We start from the raw sequence: 17,476 nt of genomic DNA, 5'->3' as shown, positions 1-17,476 counted from the left end.
CCACCTTTGAAGGTGGGAGGGAGGTGATTATTGTGTGTTTGTGTGTGTGTGTGGAAGTTATTCTAAACAGGAGGGGGGGTCTTGGTGCAAACGTTCCTAATTTTAAGTTGTGTAAAACGAGAGAGGAAGACACCTGGTGGCAAAATGTACAAAATGATTTCAGCTGTTCCTTGTTTTTTATTTTTGACTTGATACAGCAGAAAAACCAGGAGGAACAAGAAAGTATTTTAACTCACCGGACAAAATGTCATTATTTACATCTGATTTCCATTTTCTATAATACATTAGTGCACATAATAAAGTGGATGTGTTTATTTGAAAAAACTTTAAAATTAAGCCTGGAGCTTTTGCTTTGCTATTTTATTTTATTTAAAATTGGCAGCATTTTTCCTAAATTGCGTGCTTGTCTTCCATCTTCCACATAGTAGAGTGTACTTAATAAAGTGTCCGGTTAGTGTTAGTGTCTATGGAAGTTAGCAGTGCAGCATCATTAACATCAGAAGAGGTTTCCAGTTTTCTGTGTCAGAACAAGCTTTTGTGCACCAGCGAAGGTTGGGTGTGGTTTCTGGTCCCAAAGATCACGAGAACTGAACTCTGAATTTTCTGAATCTTTTAAATGTTACCATTCATGGAGATTTTATCACTGCAGATGATAAAATCCAAAGTCATTGAAATTTGACTTTAAGCAACACTCTTCATAAGTTCTTGACCCACTTATGTAAAAATGTTTTTCATGACCTTTAACAGTTAATTTAACAACGTATGAGACTGAACTGTGAATCTATTTCTAACTCACAGAGGAGAGCTGATGAATATCAACTCTGTATTATGCAACATACGCTTGTAAAATACAGAATAAAAATAACTTAAATTTCAAACTGATACATGTAGCAATTTATTTAGTTGAATATTAAAATAGAAATGCATATATATTTCTTTAATTGTTGTTTATAAATTTAAATGGTGCGATATAGGCAAATATTTAGAAACAACTACACTTGGTCACTTAAATGTTTTACATTTGGTCATAAAAAAAATCATTAAAAACTTCCTTCACATGAACCTGCGTGATTCGGATGAGCTGAAAACAAACACTGAAATCTCACTGGACAGATTGTCTTCATGCCTGCCAAACACAGCCTGAAACTACTGAAATCAAGTGCATTCGGGCTGATTGTCAGATTAATGGCGGATCCATTACTGAAACAACAAGCTAAAAATACCCTGTAGGTAGCTCCTACATAATAATAATAATAATGATGAAAAAAATCATTTTTCATTATTAACATGAACTTCATCTTATGGCCCTTCATGTAAACATGTTTTGTTTTTTAAATGCAAGGTAGAATAAATGGACAACATACTTTGAATCATGCAATACCTCTACACTTACACTATTACTTCATTAAAAAAAAACAACCTAAATCATTCATATTTTTTTTTAAAAAGTATTAAAAATGTGGTGATGAATTAATGGAACGTAGTGATTCTTGCATAGATGAGAATAAATAATTATCTTCATTAAAATAAACGGCTCTCAGTGAGCTCCATGAAACTTCACTGAAATGTGAAATGGAAAACGGCAATCCTGAAACAACACAACATTGCTATCTTGTTCATGCATAAACAAATGAATCCTTCTTGTTCCTCTTCTGCGGCCCAGACGATAAAGGAAACAGCAGAACGGCTTCAGAGGAGGTACTTCTGTAAAACAAAAGACACAAACAGAAGACTCAGCTGGAGGTTTTTCTAAACATTTGCTCTGCATTCATAATGCTTTTAAAATGACTGATGGGTGTCTCAGAGGTAAGCTGTGACGCAGCTGTAAGCAAGTGTTTTAACAATATTTCTATTTGAAATAGTGCTTCTATTTCTATTTGAATCCTTTGTTGTTACTCAGTAGGAAGGTTGGGTAAAAACTAGTCTGCAGACTGTAGAGGGCAAAAGGTACGGTGGCCCTGAGAGGCCAAACGGACTGCAACTTAAGAAAACACTAGCAATAAGAAAAACGCTGCAAAAGCACACAAAACACAATGAAGGAAAAACAGAAACAGAAATAGGAAAAAACAGATTTTCTAAAGCACAAGGGAAGTGTTTCTGGGGAGACAATAACCCGACGGACCAGTTGCAGGAACCCAAAACATGGTAGGCGTGTTTTATCATGATTCATATAATACTCATGACGGATTTTTAGGCCAATAGTTAGGCTAACACACTTACCTCTCATCTTTTCTTTCCTCACAAAACTGATAGATCCTCCACTTATTTTAAGTGTCTCCCAGCGCAATTCTTAGCATAATTTGGTTCCTGCAACTGGTCCGTCGGGTTATTGTCTCCCCACAAACACTTCCTTTGTGCTTGTGGAAATTAGTTTTTTCCTATTTGTGTTTTGTTTGCTCCTATTTCCGTTGTTGTTTTTCTTATTTCCGTTGTCGTTTTTCCTATTTCCGTTGTGTTTTGTGTGCTTTTGCAGCGTTTTTCTTATTGCTGGTGTTTTCTTAAGTTGCAGTCCATTTGGCCTCTCAGGGCCACCGTAAAAAGGAGTATACAGAGCAGAACAGAAAAATGCCACAGTGCAAAAAAAATAAATGTCACACATTTAACATTTATATATGTGAATACTGAATAAAAAAAATACAGAAATACTGTGAAGTATTTGCATTGTGAACCAAAAAAAGAAGAAGAAGAAGAAAGAAAAACATTCTGCATCTTTGTTGCCATTTGACCCTTTCCACATCCAGATCTGTGTGTGTGCCAGGCTGTATCTGCCACATTCACTGGATAGCATTGTTTACTGAACCAAAGAGCCCCGGGTTGTTTACTTACAACTGTGTAGCTGTTAATGAGTGAGTTGGGAATGTTTTTTTTTTCAGATACAAGAAAGTTTTGTCATTGTTGCGTTGTTCTGTTTATTGGCATGTGTAGTTTTGGATCATTCAACTCTGTTTTCATGTGCGTCGTGGATTCGCTGCCTGTATATGGACAGCTTGCCAATCGATCACAGACGACCATTTATCATCAAATCTGCCTCAGAATCACTGATTAATCTTTGAACTTTTGGAGGAAAAAAAGGCTGAACCGCCACCACTTCCACAGGACCGAGCACTAAACAGCTCAAAACCTGAATAAATTAAATCTGCTTGAAAGCACTGAAACAAAACTGGGCATGCCTATAGTATGACAAGCCAGCTGGTGGTTATGCAACCCTTAACCCTAAATCTGTCTTCACCCAGAAGGAGCTTTTCATTAGGCCTTTGAATGTAGATGGAAAGACCAAAGTTGAGCTTAAAAAAATACTTGTGGACGGGGGACTTGGTGGCACTTGGATGGTTCAGCTCCCATTGTGCAGCATGACTGGAAATGCTTTATATTTCTATACTGTAGCATGTTTAGAAAAGTGATTTACAATAAGAAACAAAAATAAAAGATACAAATTCACGCATTTACATTAATTACATAAAATTACAAAAAGCATGATGTCTTTAGCTAAGAGTTAAAGACAGAGGTAGGTGACGCATTTGTGAAGTCACTTGGATGATCATTCCAGCGTCTTGGTGCAAGCAAATTAGCTTTGACTCTGCGATGGTCTGGACTCTAGAGTGATTAGGAAGTAGACCTTAACCCTGTAAGGCTGAAAAATCTGATGTATGCAATCAGACACATGGAGTGCTACTGCGAGACAAATATTACAAATTAAAACTCATATATGGAAATTAATGTTTGCTTTTTTTTTAATTGTCAGAAGGTTCAATAAACACTTTTTTTCCAAAAACTTTTTTTGAAACTGTGAAAAAAAAAAACAGTTTCAAAAAAATTACAATCGTCCGGCAGTCGTTGCATAGTTCAGGATTTACAGGGTTAATGATGTTGAGAGAGAGTATGGATACAGCATAAGTCTCTACCGCAAACGCAGGTGCAAGGCCATTTAAAGCTTTAAATACAATAGCGCACTTCATGCTGGATTCTGTGATGCGCAGAGAGCAGGTGCAAGTCTGCCAACACTGGAGTAATGCGATCGCTCTTTTTTGTCCCACTCAGTAATGCACATGTGCACTGTGTGACACTCAAAGGATGTGTTCAACTACAGAAAGGTTTAGGTTTCTCTGCTCCTCTTAGAACATTGCAGCTAGCTGGGAAGCTCGTCCACTGATACTGCCCGTGTCAGTTATTCCTTTCTTTCTTTTCAACTCACCTGAATCACAACAGCAGCCACCATAACCAGAGCAGCTAGGAGCGCCATCCGTCCCACCCAGCCCACATCTACGGTATTGAGGATGAAGAAGCGCGCCCAGCCCAGTTTCTTCAATGTGTGCGGCGGGTAGCGCATGTCGTTCACCCCCTCCATTTTCAGCTTTTTGACCAGACAACCACGCAGGTGGCTCAGTCGGTCAAAGCTGAACTTGCCGTGGTAGCAGCCTATTCCACTGTTTCCTGCACATGGAACATACACAGATGTTGGCATCAGGTTTGACCACTTTTAATCAACACAATAAACCAGTAATACAGACAGTAAAGTCACTAAGGGGTTAAAAAAAAGGCTCCATTTGCACAGTTTCTCTACTTACCCACTCCTCCAAATGGCAACGCGCTGACAGAATAGTGCACGAGGCAGTCGTTGGCCAGGAATCCTCCACTCGAAGTCTCATCTCTCATTCTCTCTATCACCTTTACAGAGAAGAGAAAACAAAAAACCCTGACAATAAGTCTCGACCTAAACACTGGTTTCCACGTGTTAACTGCTTTGCTGTGTTGGCTGCTGGTAGATACCTTGTTATCTGGTGAGAACACATAGAGAGCCAGAGGTTTCTCTCCCTTATTGATCAGCTTGATGGCTTCGTCCAGGCTGCTGACTGGTAAGATAGGAAGTAGAGGTCCAAAAATCTCCTCCTGCATTACCTTTGCCTCTGGCTTCACGTCCCGTAGAACTGTTGGAGCTAAGCACATCACAGAAACACTGCATGACTTTGTCTTGTTCCTGAAGGTTCTCCTTTCAGATATTCTGGTTTATCTGTCTGAGTTTCAGTTTGATTATTTTAGTTTAAAAGCTATCAACATTTGTCTTCATTGTAACTTCTATTGTTATTTTCCCCTTATCCTCCTGCTATTGAGTATTGACTCTGTATATGGTCCCTGAAGGTGCATCTGTCAAGGCCTGAGAAAATAAACACAATATTTTAAAAATGAATTAATTGTTACCTATGTAGCAGTCTGACTCATCATTTTCCCCGCCTACAGCGATGTTGCTGTCTTCTAACATGGCCATGACCCTCTTGAAATGGCGCTGGTTGATGATGCGACCATAGTCCGGGCACGTCTTTGGGTTGTCTGTGTAGAACTCCTACAGAAATTATTTTAAAAACCAGTAAATTAATGGACAAACACATTAAATTACCCCCCCCCCCCCGGTGCACTGTGTTGCTACCTTGATAATGAATCTTTTAGGCATAAACATTTCTTTGAGGTTTGTATTGAAATAAAGGCTAAAGACTATATTTTTTCCTTAGTTTTAAAATTCTCAACTCAAAGTTATGTTTTTTTCAATCTTCAGTACCTTAATACACTTCTTGACCTCTTCAATGACCCGGTTCTGGATGCTGGGCTCACAAAGGATGTAGTCTGGGGCGATGCAGGTCTGACCACAGTTACTGTACTTCCCCCACGTGACACGCCTACAGAGCAGAGGAAGTGTTACCGGTGACTGGATTTATGTCATATACAGTTGTGGTCTGAAGTTAAACATACACTCATCATGAGCATGAATATCAAGACAATTTGAGAATTCAATTTCTTTGAATTCTTTGTCCTTCAGGGTGGAATGATGTGCCATCACGTTATCAGGGTGTTAAAGAAAACCCCAAGGCTCAGGCCTGCCATGAACTGGAAGCGTTATAACACCAGCGTCCACAGTCGAGCCAGTTTTACATTGACTCGGACTGAGAGTGTGTCGATCAAGAAAGAAGGCCCCGCTCTAAAATCGATGCCTTCAAAGTTTTATGGTCGGACGAGACAAAGATTGAAGCCGTTTTGTCACAATGACAAGTGGTAAGTTTGGAGGAATAAAGGTGAGGCTTTCAAACCTAAGAAAACTGTAACAACTGTCAAGCATGGTTGTGGTAGCATCATGTTCTGGAGCTGTGGTACCAGTGCATTGCACAAAGTGGATGAAATAATGAAGGACTATCTCATATTCTTCAACTTTACATTAAATCAACTGCTTTTATTTGGTGTTCCACCTGGACAATGATCCCAAACACACATCGACCCTGTTGCAAATTTGTGGATTACGCTTAAAACCCATGTGTTGGCAAGGAAACCAAGTTATCTGATTTAACTCTACCAATTCTGCTACAAAAGGTGGTCAAATGCCAGAAACTTACTTATGACCACCAGAAGTGTATCTTAGCAAGGTGCGACTTGCTTGGACACTGAATATTACTGATGGTGTGTAAGTATACTTTTGACCTTATGTGGATTAGAGAAAATTAAAAATCATTCAAATCATTAAAAGCCCCAAATTACTATGACATTCATGTCCACGACTAGTGTATATAAACATCTGACCACAGCTGCATATGCTTTGACAGCACTCGCTGGATGGACCAACACTCAGAACAAAGGTGGATGCTCATATTAAATATGGCCTAAAGCTGCAAGTATTCTAAAGCCCATGCTTTAGATTCCTCTTAACATCAGAGAGAGTAAATATGTTTATTATGCTCATTTAGGGTACACAGTTCTGAATTTGAGCACAACAGCTCCTCCCACCAGCTGTTTGTTTATGAGGTGTAGCCAACCACAAAAAAGCTGACTTTAAGGCAGGGTGGTTGAAAGAAGAAGCTTAAACTGATAACGACAGATGATGAACCAACGGCCACAAGGCTAAAATAAAAGCTGTCTTAAACTGTGATCATGCAAAGCTACCCAGCATATTCAGACACCCTTAATGGAAATATTAAGATTCTGAGTGACTGTATGTAAGAAAGAAAAAAGAAATTAAAATTGTAACATGAAGACAAATAACACTGAGCACTGCTTTCACCTGCAGGCTATGCTTATGTCACAGTTCTTGTCGATGTAGCAGGGGCTCTTCCCGCCAAGCTCCAGGGTGACTGGTGTCAGGTGTTTGGCGGCAGCTTCCATGATCACTTTTCCCACCGTGCTGTTGCCGGTGTAGAAGATATGATCAAATTTCTGGCGTAGCAGCTCCTGGGTCTCCGGCACTCCTCCAGTTACAACAGGGTAAAGCTCCTGACACACAAAAGAAAACATACACGGAGGTATCACAAAAGCTCCGGAAACAACACGTCTCTGTAATTTAAACAACTTGAGATGCAAGGCAGTTTTCTTCTTTAGATCATTTGCAGAATAAATAGAGATGAATAAATAAATAAAACTGATTATAAAAAGCAAATACAGCACAAGTCAAAAGCTTTTCTCTGCTCGACTTCCCCCATCGTGTGTATAGTAAACACAGTTTCCCTGACATCTTGTGTTTTCATGGGAAACATTTCACAGTTTGTTTTTATATGACACAGGATAAAACTATAAGTGTAAGCACAGAGGCAGTTTGTAAAGAATAAGCAGCTTATAACAGAGCCTTGTTTGGCTGGACATAGGCTGCTGTCATGTGACCTGTCCTTACTTTGTCAATGTAAATCGGCAGAAGGTCCTCCATGACTTTGGAAGTGTGCACACAGACCTCAGAGGGCTTCACCACAGCTGCATTACCTGCACAGGTAGAAGAGAATAGCAGCTCAATATTGTCTTTATCTAACAATTATTTTCAATCATTTTCTTTGATGATGTTTGTCCATTTTTTCCTGACACATTTAATATGAAATGTACTAATGTTGTTATTGCTTTGTGATCTAAAAACACAGCCTGTGGATGGATAGCTATTCAGCAGAATGCAGATCATGGCTTAAAGTCCAAAAAAATATCCAGTTCTCTTTGTGTGCAGGCATTTGGCATCATTATCTTACATTTATTGATCATTATCTCCACTAAGACAGCTGAGATCACACGCCTACCCCCAGACGTTCACCTTTGTCTGTGCTGGCAGCCTCAGCTACACCTTTGTGCTTTTTTATTGGTGATCAACAGAGTTCTTATAATTTCGTTTTTATTTTCATTTCACTGTGACTTTTTGTTTTTAATTCTGTTTAGTTTCAGTTAGTTTCTATAGTACTGCTGCTTGTTCCACTTTAATATTTACTGCTTGAAAACATTTTCAGTAGTTTCACTTTAGTTTTTATTGGTTTCAGTGTCAGTTTTAGTCTTTTATTGTGTGGAGGACACACGACAGAGGCAAGATTATGGAAAATTAGAACAGGCATTCCCAAAAATACAACTTTTTTAAAGCTATTGACTCTCACTCTTTTAAACATCCATGTCTCAAATTAACATGTCCATCAAAACCTCCACAGCTAAGTTATGATAGCAAATTTTAACAGATAACAATGTCTAAAGCTAAGGATATTAACTTATTATCTATATTTTTATTTTACTTTAATTCATTTTTCACATTAGCCACAATTGTTTTGGTTGTTTTTAACCTTTCTCCAAGTCTACTTTTTATTTTTTATTTTTAGTTAACTACAATAACCTTGAGGATCACTGACACGTGAAATGCAAATCTAATTGATTCAGTTGAACAAGTATCATTATATATATCAGAGTTTTTACATGATGGTATATATCATGAATTATCAGCCTATTACATATAGTACATACGTTGTTTACCGGTCTGTTTTACTGAGATTAATTGAATTATTTTTACTCCCTGGAAATAAATGACACTTATATCCTGCTTTTCTACTCTTTTCTAGCACTCAAAGCACTTTTATACAACTAGCCTCATTCACCCATTCAAACACACACATTCAGGCTGTGGCTGCCCAGACAGAAAATGCTAACTTACTATTTTAACCTGAAATTGTGACTGTAAATATTAACCAATCACAATGAAAAAATATTACGCACATCAGTGTGCATTATATTTTAAATGCATAATTCTTCAACAGTTTTGTTGAACTGACAGTTGCCTTTGGCCTGAAAATAATCAGAAGAAAAGACTTCTGACCCACTGGGCTGATACGAGCATCTGTGTAATATCTGATATTGCCGGTGCAAAGAGCAAAGTCCATGTTGTGCCAGCAATCACAGAATATTAAATGGTGGCACAAAGTGCTGCACAACTGCACTGACGAGTGCTACACTTTTTCAGTATTTGACACTAAACTAGATTTATCCAAATGAAATACAAATGAGCCGCCCACTTGCAAGCACTGATATGCAAAGCTATCACTGGACAACCACAAATACTGCAGTGTCATGCTGTGTAGTCACAAGAAACCTCTTCATGACATCGTGATTAAAGCTGAGTCGCACAGTTTGACCACTCAGGCTGAGCTTTATGAAGATAATGTATGAGAAAGTGCACACACATCACCCCAGAATAGGAAAAAAACATGATCCCAGCATCTGATGAGTAAATACCAACGTACAAGGACACACACAATGAATCTTTTGCCGTTCCTAAAACTTCTGCTCTCATTATTGCAGTATAGAGTTCACAGAGTGGCCTTTGACCTACTTATCACAAGCTGAAAGAGAACACTTGGCAGTGGCTGGATAGAAAGGGGAACTTGAGCGGTTGTGATCACGGGACAAAAGAAAAGAACTGGCCTGAAAAACAGACGAATAGAAAAGAACTGAATACACGCCTTGATTTCCAAATCTTAGGCAGAAATGTTGTGGTCTTTGCTGTCTGTTGCTAACGTATCCAAAGACATTTACATAGGTTCTGATTTTACTCTGAACTGAAAAAATGCTACAATATCAGAGTTAATAAGGCTGTGTGCTTAAAGGGCCAGGCACTACAAACTGTGAGTAAATTGTATATTTTAAATTGAGAATTTGGTGACATATAAGTTTACTCCAGTACTTAATTATATAGGTAACTTTGTTTTCAGTTATTATTTAATATGCACACAATAATAATTATTATTATATATAAATGCTAATGCTTTATATAATTTGACTTTTATGCTATTTTATGCAATTCTGCACTTGAGTAAGTGGCCACAAGGACACAAATTGCCTGTGGTATTCTTATCATAAAAGATGTTACAGATGTAAGCGCTACTCAGGCACATTACATCACACTCTGCCCTTTCATCCACCCCAAACACTCTCAGCATGGTACAGTACCGGCAGCAATGGCTCCAATGAGCGGCCGGATGGTCACAGCCCAGGGGTAGTTCCAGGCCCCGATGACCAGCACCACCCCCAGCGGCTCTGGATGGATGTAGACGGTGTCAGACATGGTCAGCAGGTTCTTCTTCACATGCCGAGGGGCTGCCCACTCCTTCAGATTCTTAATGAAGAGGCTGATCTCACCCTCCAGACCCAGAGTCTCATAAAACTGTGCCCCAACCTCGGTCTGAGGAAGAAGAAGATGAACGTAGGATCTCCTTATGGTGGATACTCTTCAGCTTCTGTATGCTTCCATGAAAGGAAACTATTTTGGCTATTTTTGATTCATGAACATTTCATAGGTTTTATGATCTGACCACTTTAAAACTTCTATTTATATTTCTTAACAAGGCAGTCCTATACATATATATTTATTTATAGCAATCAGATTTCCAGAGGAAAGAAGGGATCCCATCCAGCTCTTTCTATGTCAGACTGTTTGTGTGCCAGCACAAGTATGCACAACTACCAAGACATTAATGACACAGACAAAAAAATTCAGGATTTAATTGGGTCCAGATGACTTTGTTTAGAATTACGAAATGTGCCTTGGCCTTGGCAGTGGATGTGCTTTCCGGGAGCTTTTGTGCTTACCTAAGAAATAAAATGGGAAACATCGGAAGCCAGTCTGTAAAAACACAGACAGGAGTCTATGTGTTTTGTACTCACTACTCACCTTATTGAGGTCTTTCTTAATGGCAGCTGCAATCTCTTTCTGTCTCTCGCTGAATAACCGCTGCAGATTCTTGAGCTGGTTGATTCGGTACTCTACAGATTTGGACCTGCCTGTTTCAAAGGCTTTCCTGGCACGAGCCACCGCTTGCTGCTCCCGGGACATCTTTTGAGACCAAATGAAAAAGATTTCCTCAAAGCTGCAGAAAGCAGAAATCAAGAAAAGGTGGATAACTTTAAAAATACACAACTCTCCTACTGCAGCTCTCTTCTCACCGGTCCAAGCACGAGCAAGTGCATCAAACACTTTAAAAAAAATCTGTTATAACCATAACTATCCTAGTTTTATTGATCTCTCGTCTATAAAGTAAGAACTGTTAAATTATATAATGTAATTTGAGGTTTTGGTGGTAGTTTAGTAACTTAAGCTATAAAGGTTAGGATAGTTTAGTATTTTCTGTTATATTTAATTGTGATTGTTAAGGCCCGGGAGCCAAAATCAGCCTGCTTAAGACTCCAGTCCAGCCCACTGAACATCTTTGGAAAATTTAGGAACGTTTCAAATGTAATTTCAAATATTTTACAGTTTGTGTTACTGATGCACTGATATAGACCTGCCCCACAGCCACTCATACTGCAAAGTAGTTAAGTAATATATAAACAGTTAAATGACAGAAAAGGTTTTTTCACTATCTACTATAGATATTTTTTATTTATTTACATTTACAGTAAAACAAATGAATGAATGAATGAATAAATAAATAAATAAAGTAAGACATTTTCAGTGTAATAACAAAAACCTTTTACTTAATTACAGGACAGTGTGGGCAATGAGCAGAAGTTTTGCTGTAATTTGTTTCTTATAGTTGTGCTGAGAGATTTCGTTCATTGACTACAGCAGCACTGCTTTTTCTTTTATTGAGACAAACCCACTATATTATAAAAATCACAGAAGTGATAAGATACATCATCGTTTTGCATATTAGCAATTAAGTATTATATAAGTACGTTTTTCTGTTGTTGTGTTGGCTCTCTGTACTTTTAATTATATGCATACGTTATTATATGCTCCTGATAACTTGGATCAAGCGGAATATTTGTCCATTATCGCTTTTTAGGGAGGGAGCCTGATGCTTTCTATGCTTGTATGCTGTGATAATGACAGCAAAGGGAAACCATCACAAACACCAGGCTACAGCGGCTGGCTCACACTTAAAGGTACAGTAATTAGAAACTACACATACAACATCCGGTATCCTGTTTCACGTTAAATGCTTCACGGCTGACGTTGGTTATTCTGCACAAACTTTATTGGATACATTATCGTCTTAATGTGTCCGTCTGGCTGATTAAATTTCGTGTTTTTATTGTTAATCTTATTTGTTTTTTTGTCTCTTCACAAATCGCTCCCGCGGGTCGCTCTCTGTCTGTTAGGTCAGGAACTTAAAACGCGAAAACACCTGTGATCTGGTTTTGTTCAGTCCTACCTTTATAATATCAGGGGCGGTTAAATTCTGGAGATCCTGAAGCGTCTCGATGGTGAGATAACCTGCTGCGGAGGAGCCGGACGGGTCACACTGGCGGAGAAACAGAGCTCTCCTTCCCCGTTAGATCCCACCCCCCGCTGGGGGGAGGGCCCCACACTCCCTCCGCTGGGCTTAGCTTTCAGCCTCAGCGTGTTGCTGGTCCACACCTACAGTTCATAGTCCACACCGAAATATGTCAACATGGACGTGGTTATTTGTCATAAAAAAGACTTCAAAACGTTAAATCTGACTTGTTATGTTAGTTGATATGCTGTTTCTGTATTTTGTTTGCAAATTCAAACTAAGTAAAGGTGTCACAGAGATGTAGTGCACCGCTGGACCTGCAGTCGACTTTCAAACTGAGCCAGGAGCACACAATGCCATAATAAGCAAAAATAAATGAAAAACTAAAATAAACAAATAAACAGATCCAATTACAAATGTGCCTTATGCACATGAAACAAATCCCCTTCTCTCTGTATTTATACAGAAATATCTTAATGGACTTTTTCCACTGTGGAAAATAACGGTTTTCTACTTTTAATAAAATATTAATGTTTCAGAGATTTAGAAATTCTGTAAATAAGATGATCTGGAAATATTACCTTTGGGAGTCATTTATGACAAATAACCAAGTCCTTATTTTTGCACAGGTTCAACAAGGTGCTGGAAACATCCCTCAGACATTTTGGTCCATGTTGACATGTCAGATTCTCACACTAGTTGCAGATTTTTCGTCTGCATGTCCACAATGAGAATCCTTCCCACCACATCCGATATGTGCTCTATTTGACATCTGAGGACTGTGGAGGACATTTGAGTACAGGGAACTTATATTAAGTTGTGATCAAGACAGTCGTTTGAGATGATTTGATGTTTGTATCATGCTGTGTTATCCTGCTAGAAGCAGGTCAAAAGGGGATGGAAAACAGCAACACTGCTCTGGGAGACTTTGGTGTTTAAATGAGCCCCAGTGTGCTCACTCATACAAGGGAGGATGGATCCATGCCTTCATGTTGTTTGGCAGCACATTTTGAACTTAAGAACTAATGCTCTTCTGCATACCCTGCTGGTCAGGCGGCTGAGTGAGTGTGAGTGTGCACTAGGATGCAGAATAAAATGTGTGAGCGAGACATGTTGAATAAAGAGCTTTGTGTGCTCAGGTAGAAAAATCACTAAATAAGAGTAATTCCATTTACCATGTTTTGGTTGTAACATGAGGTTATTTTAAGTTACCTTTACGTTATTATCAGTTTGAAGCAGTCTGACCATACTCCTCTGACATCTGACATCAATAAAGCATTTTCTCCACTCACTGGATATTTTCTCTTTTTCAGATCATTCTCTATAAATCCTAGAGATGGTTGTGCACCTAATAAAGTGGCCAGTAATTGCCTACTGCAGTTAGGATATCATTTTTTAGCTTCCGACTTGGCATATTGACGATTTAAAATTATGTACTGGTAACATCTAACAAATTATGCTATTGTTAGTAACAATGCACTAAAACCTAGTGTGAATATTGCATATATTCATATCCAAATCAATTCCCTGCTGAGGCTGAATCCATCTTTTATCAGATGCCAGCAGTCACACATCTGCTTTAAATCTCAGTACCCTGTGATTCCTGGAAATAGGGGAATAATATTCTTGTCTATGTATGATATCCAGTTTCCCATTCAGGCTTCTGCAGACCCCAAAAAACACTGCGACAATCCAGCACATAGCCTGAGTCAAGTAAGACTGCTTCATTCATTCATTCATTCATTGAATGTAGTCATGTCAAATTTATTTATCAGTACATATAAAGCAATAGCTGTGGACCAAAGTGCTGCACATCTAAAAAAACAAAAACAAAAACAGTGATATAAAACAACAGACGTAAAGAACATAGAATTAAAGCAAAAAGAGTAAAACAACATAGATAAATAACAGTCAGAATTCAGTCTGATCTAAAAGCCAAAGAATAAACATGGGAGATGCTGATGTGAAGACGCAGTTTGTTCCACAATTTCACCTCCTGTGTTTAATTAGGAGCTCGAGACAGGCAGACATTTGCTAAGCAGATCTCAGTGATTCAGTTGAAGTGCGCAGGGTTAAAAGATAAGCACTAACCCATACAGTGGCAAAATATAAAATCTTAAACTACATTAAACTAAAAAGCAGCCATCATATTACAAAGGAAGCTATTATGGATAATGTGCGGTTTACAATGTCCATCAGACACCTGTGCTTGAGAAACTGTAGCCCAGGTTGGAGGAGCAAACTAGTTACATCTGAACATCTGTTAATCAGCAGCAATAATTAATCACCACCTGATTGCATGTACAGGTTGTGCCTTTGGTCAGGATTTTGACAGAAAGAGGGGAGAAATTAATTTCTTTAATTTCACTGGGAAAAAAACATCAGTAGTTTCAGTAGCTAAGTGCACAAAAATGCCCAAAAACCCATGTTATGTATTACTTTGTTGGATTTAATTCAGTTTATGAAGTTCACTGAATAACATGTGATCTACAGCCACAGTTTTCTCCTTCACTGACTTCATGCTTTGCTTACTTATCCAAAGCCAAGTTGAAGTCACACCGACCTGTTGGATCGCAATGCTGACAGAATATTTCAGCTTCCTTTCCATCTGAGCTGTAATACCCATTTATTTTGTATCTCCAGCTGCACTAAATCGTGTGTGATGCTTTTGCTGCTTGGCCTGTTGTCCTTTTATCCATAGCCAAGCTGGAATCACACTTTGCTCCTACTTCTCAGATCCAGAGGGGCCTTTACAAGCACGGGACAAGAGGCGAGGAGTAACCCCCTCGCCTCTGCTATGCAGAATTCAAGATTGGGCCCCCAAAATCTCTCAGGTTGACAGGAAATGTGGAATGAGTTTCCACATCAAATAGAGGACTGAGGAGCGGCGTTTGTGTATTGTGAAGGAAGGAGCGAGGACTGAGGTGACGGAGAGGAGGTCAGAGCGTCATTCACGCCTGAGTGTCAATCCTGATTTCTTAGAGGGGAGTGTGGACACAGAAGTGCAGCGTTTCTCTGTGTGCACACCTGAGTTTGTGAGGTATAAACTGAGGCATTCACACACAGAGAAAAAGACAGTTTGTGTATTGTGTTTTTTCCACGGTGAGGTCGGGAACACAGTCTGGGCAGAGGAGTGGGCAGGAGAGTGGAAAAGTGAAGAGAGCGACTACTGAGTTAGAAGAAAAGATGAATTCTAGATCGCCCTGTCAGTTTATGATTAGTAACAATTGAAGTACAAATGAAATGAGAAGAAATCTCCATTAATGTATTAATGTTCTTTGTAGATGGACAGATGATAAGAAAAAACACACACAAAGTCTCAAACAGCATTCACTAGATAACTGGACTCTACAGGAGGGTTGAACATCATCTGACCAGAAATATCATTTTTTAGGAGTCCACTTTGCATCTTTATTCCACCACGATCTTTTGCAGCTTTTGCCTTTAGTTTGTATTTGTGAGCTGTTGTGCACTGTCATGCATCCATTCAAGTTGTATTATTAACCCAGCAGTGTAGTTGACCTTGCTGTCATACTTTAGTCAGTTTGGATTGGTCCGGTGCAATTGACCCAGATTTATAAGCTGTTGTTTCTGGCAACCCACAATCAAACTCTATACTCTATTCGAAAATTAATTTAACATCTATTTGATAGATAGATAGATAGATAGATAGATAGATAGATAGATAGATAGATAGATAGATAGATAGATAGATAGATAGATAGATAGATAGATAGATAGATAGATAAAAGCGATTAAATGCTGCCATCTAGTGGATCCTTTCATCTCTGCAGCTGTAGCTTTAGAAAAAGCTTTACAATAAAGTAGGGCAAGTAAAACGGATATTTTTGTACCACAAAGTCATCACAAACTTTTCAGCTGTGCACTCACATTTGTTGTAAGCACATGTTTCAATCATCTGCAGAACCTGCTGATTGGTGGGACCATGCCTCCCACTTTTCATATTAAATGCATTTTCCTGCTTTTCCACATACAGAGACTGTGTCCCACATTTTGAATGGCTATAGCATTCAATAGTCAACACTGCAGGGCACTTTTCTTAAGTCTGAGAGCTGGGAAAGCTGCCACTGTGGGCGCCATACAAGTTAATGTGTGACAGAAGCCACAAGAAGGCAGTTTTCATATAGTTTCTTCTTCCTCTCATTATTCATAGTATTTTCATTTTTGGGGAGAATATTTATATGAAGCGTTGTTTAATAAGATATATGCAAATCTATCTTCATTACAGTGAAACCTAAAGGTTATTATCTGAAATACAAATTAATCAGTTAATTAACAATTACTGATAACAATTTGAACAGACAACACTCGACTTAATTTTATGTCATTATTTACATACAGAAAGCATTTAAAAAGTTGCATTTTCATATCTTCCATACGCTGAAACTGTGTAGCTGCATATTTTTAGGCCGTGATCTAAAACCAAAGTGTTCCTAACAGCAGTTTGTGTTTGCAGGAAGCTTTTAATCCTTTCTGTGCAGTTTTATTTTTATAGAAGACACTGTCGCGGTTACACTTGGACGTGGCAGATTTAAATGCATCAAGAGTTTCCTTTACTAAAAACAAACAAACAAACAAACAAACAAACAAACAACAACAACAAACAGTCTGAGCTTTCCCGAAAATGGTTCCTTAAGGAAATTATTTCTGCTATAAGTCTGTAAGCACCTCTTAAAACCAACTCTTTCGGGGAGAAGTTCTTTGGTCGTTTATATTACCCATTCGTGGAACTGAAAATGTTTCTTCTACCACCTTCATTTTTCAGACCACTTCCCAGCATTACAAACTTGTCCCACACAAACACAGGCCACTCTTTGCACTCCACAGTTTGCTGGGACCTCTTCGACTGCATCTGTTATGTTATTGCATTTAATCAAATCACGTGAGCTTGGCTTATGATCTTTTTAAATGGCGCATTGTTCTCTGGAGAGAAGGTGAACGTAGAGTACTTCACAGCTAATTTGACCCACTCAACA

The 17,476-nt window shown here is 38.7% G+C and overlaps 1 protein-coding gene across 2 annotated transcripts; it reads right to left on the bottom strand.

Moving 5' to 3' along the window:
• Positions 1-882: 882 nt before the first annotated feature.
• On the bottom strand, positions 883-12,553 carry aldh3a2b (aldehyde dehydrogenase 3 family, member A2b). Of its 2 annotated transcripts, none has more exons than XM_086309050.1 (11): positions 12,417-12,553; positions 10,934-11,129; positions 10,213-10,444; positions 7,643-7,728; positions 7,040-7,248; positions 5,552-5,669; positions 5,197-5,338; positions 4,768-4,934; positions 4,566-4,665; positions 4,193-4,431; positions 883-1,704 (listed from the first exon to the last, which is right to left on the bottom strand). In XM_086309050.1, exons 2-11 carry the CDS (start codon positions 11,093-11,095, stop codon positions 1,690-1,692), a joined length of 1,470 nt encoding a protein of 489 aa, XP_086165176.1. In that variant the 5' UTR covers positions 11,096-11,129; positions 12,417-12,553; the 3' UTR covers positions 883-1,689. The 2 variants fall into 2 exon arrangements, with proteins under 2 accessions (XP_086165176.1, XP_086165177.1); XM_086309051.1 differs by having other exon boundaries at positions 10,934-11,095; positions 12,417-12,545.
• Between the last annotated feature and the right edge of the window lie 4,923 nt (positions 12,554-17,476).

Source organism: Aulonocara sp. 'chitande type north' Nkhata Bay, linkage group LG10 (genome assembly GCF_057382095.1).
Source record: "Aulonocara sp. 'chitande type north' Nkhata Bay isolate Kocher_YH1m ecotype deep benthic linkage group LG10, A_spYH_male_GT1.1, whole genome shotgun sequence".
Classification (NCBI taxonomy): Eukaryota; Metazoa; Chordata; class Actinopteri; order Cichliformes; family Cichlidae; genus Aulonocara; species Aulonocara sp. 'chitande type north' Nkhata Bay.
The sequence above is the reverse complement of the archived record's forward strand: the minus strand, read 5'-3'. Positions and strand labels throughout refer to the sequence as shown.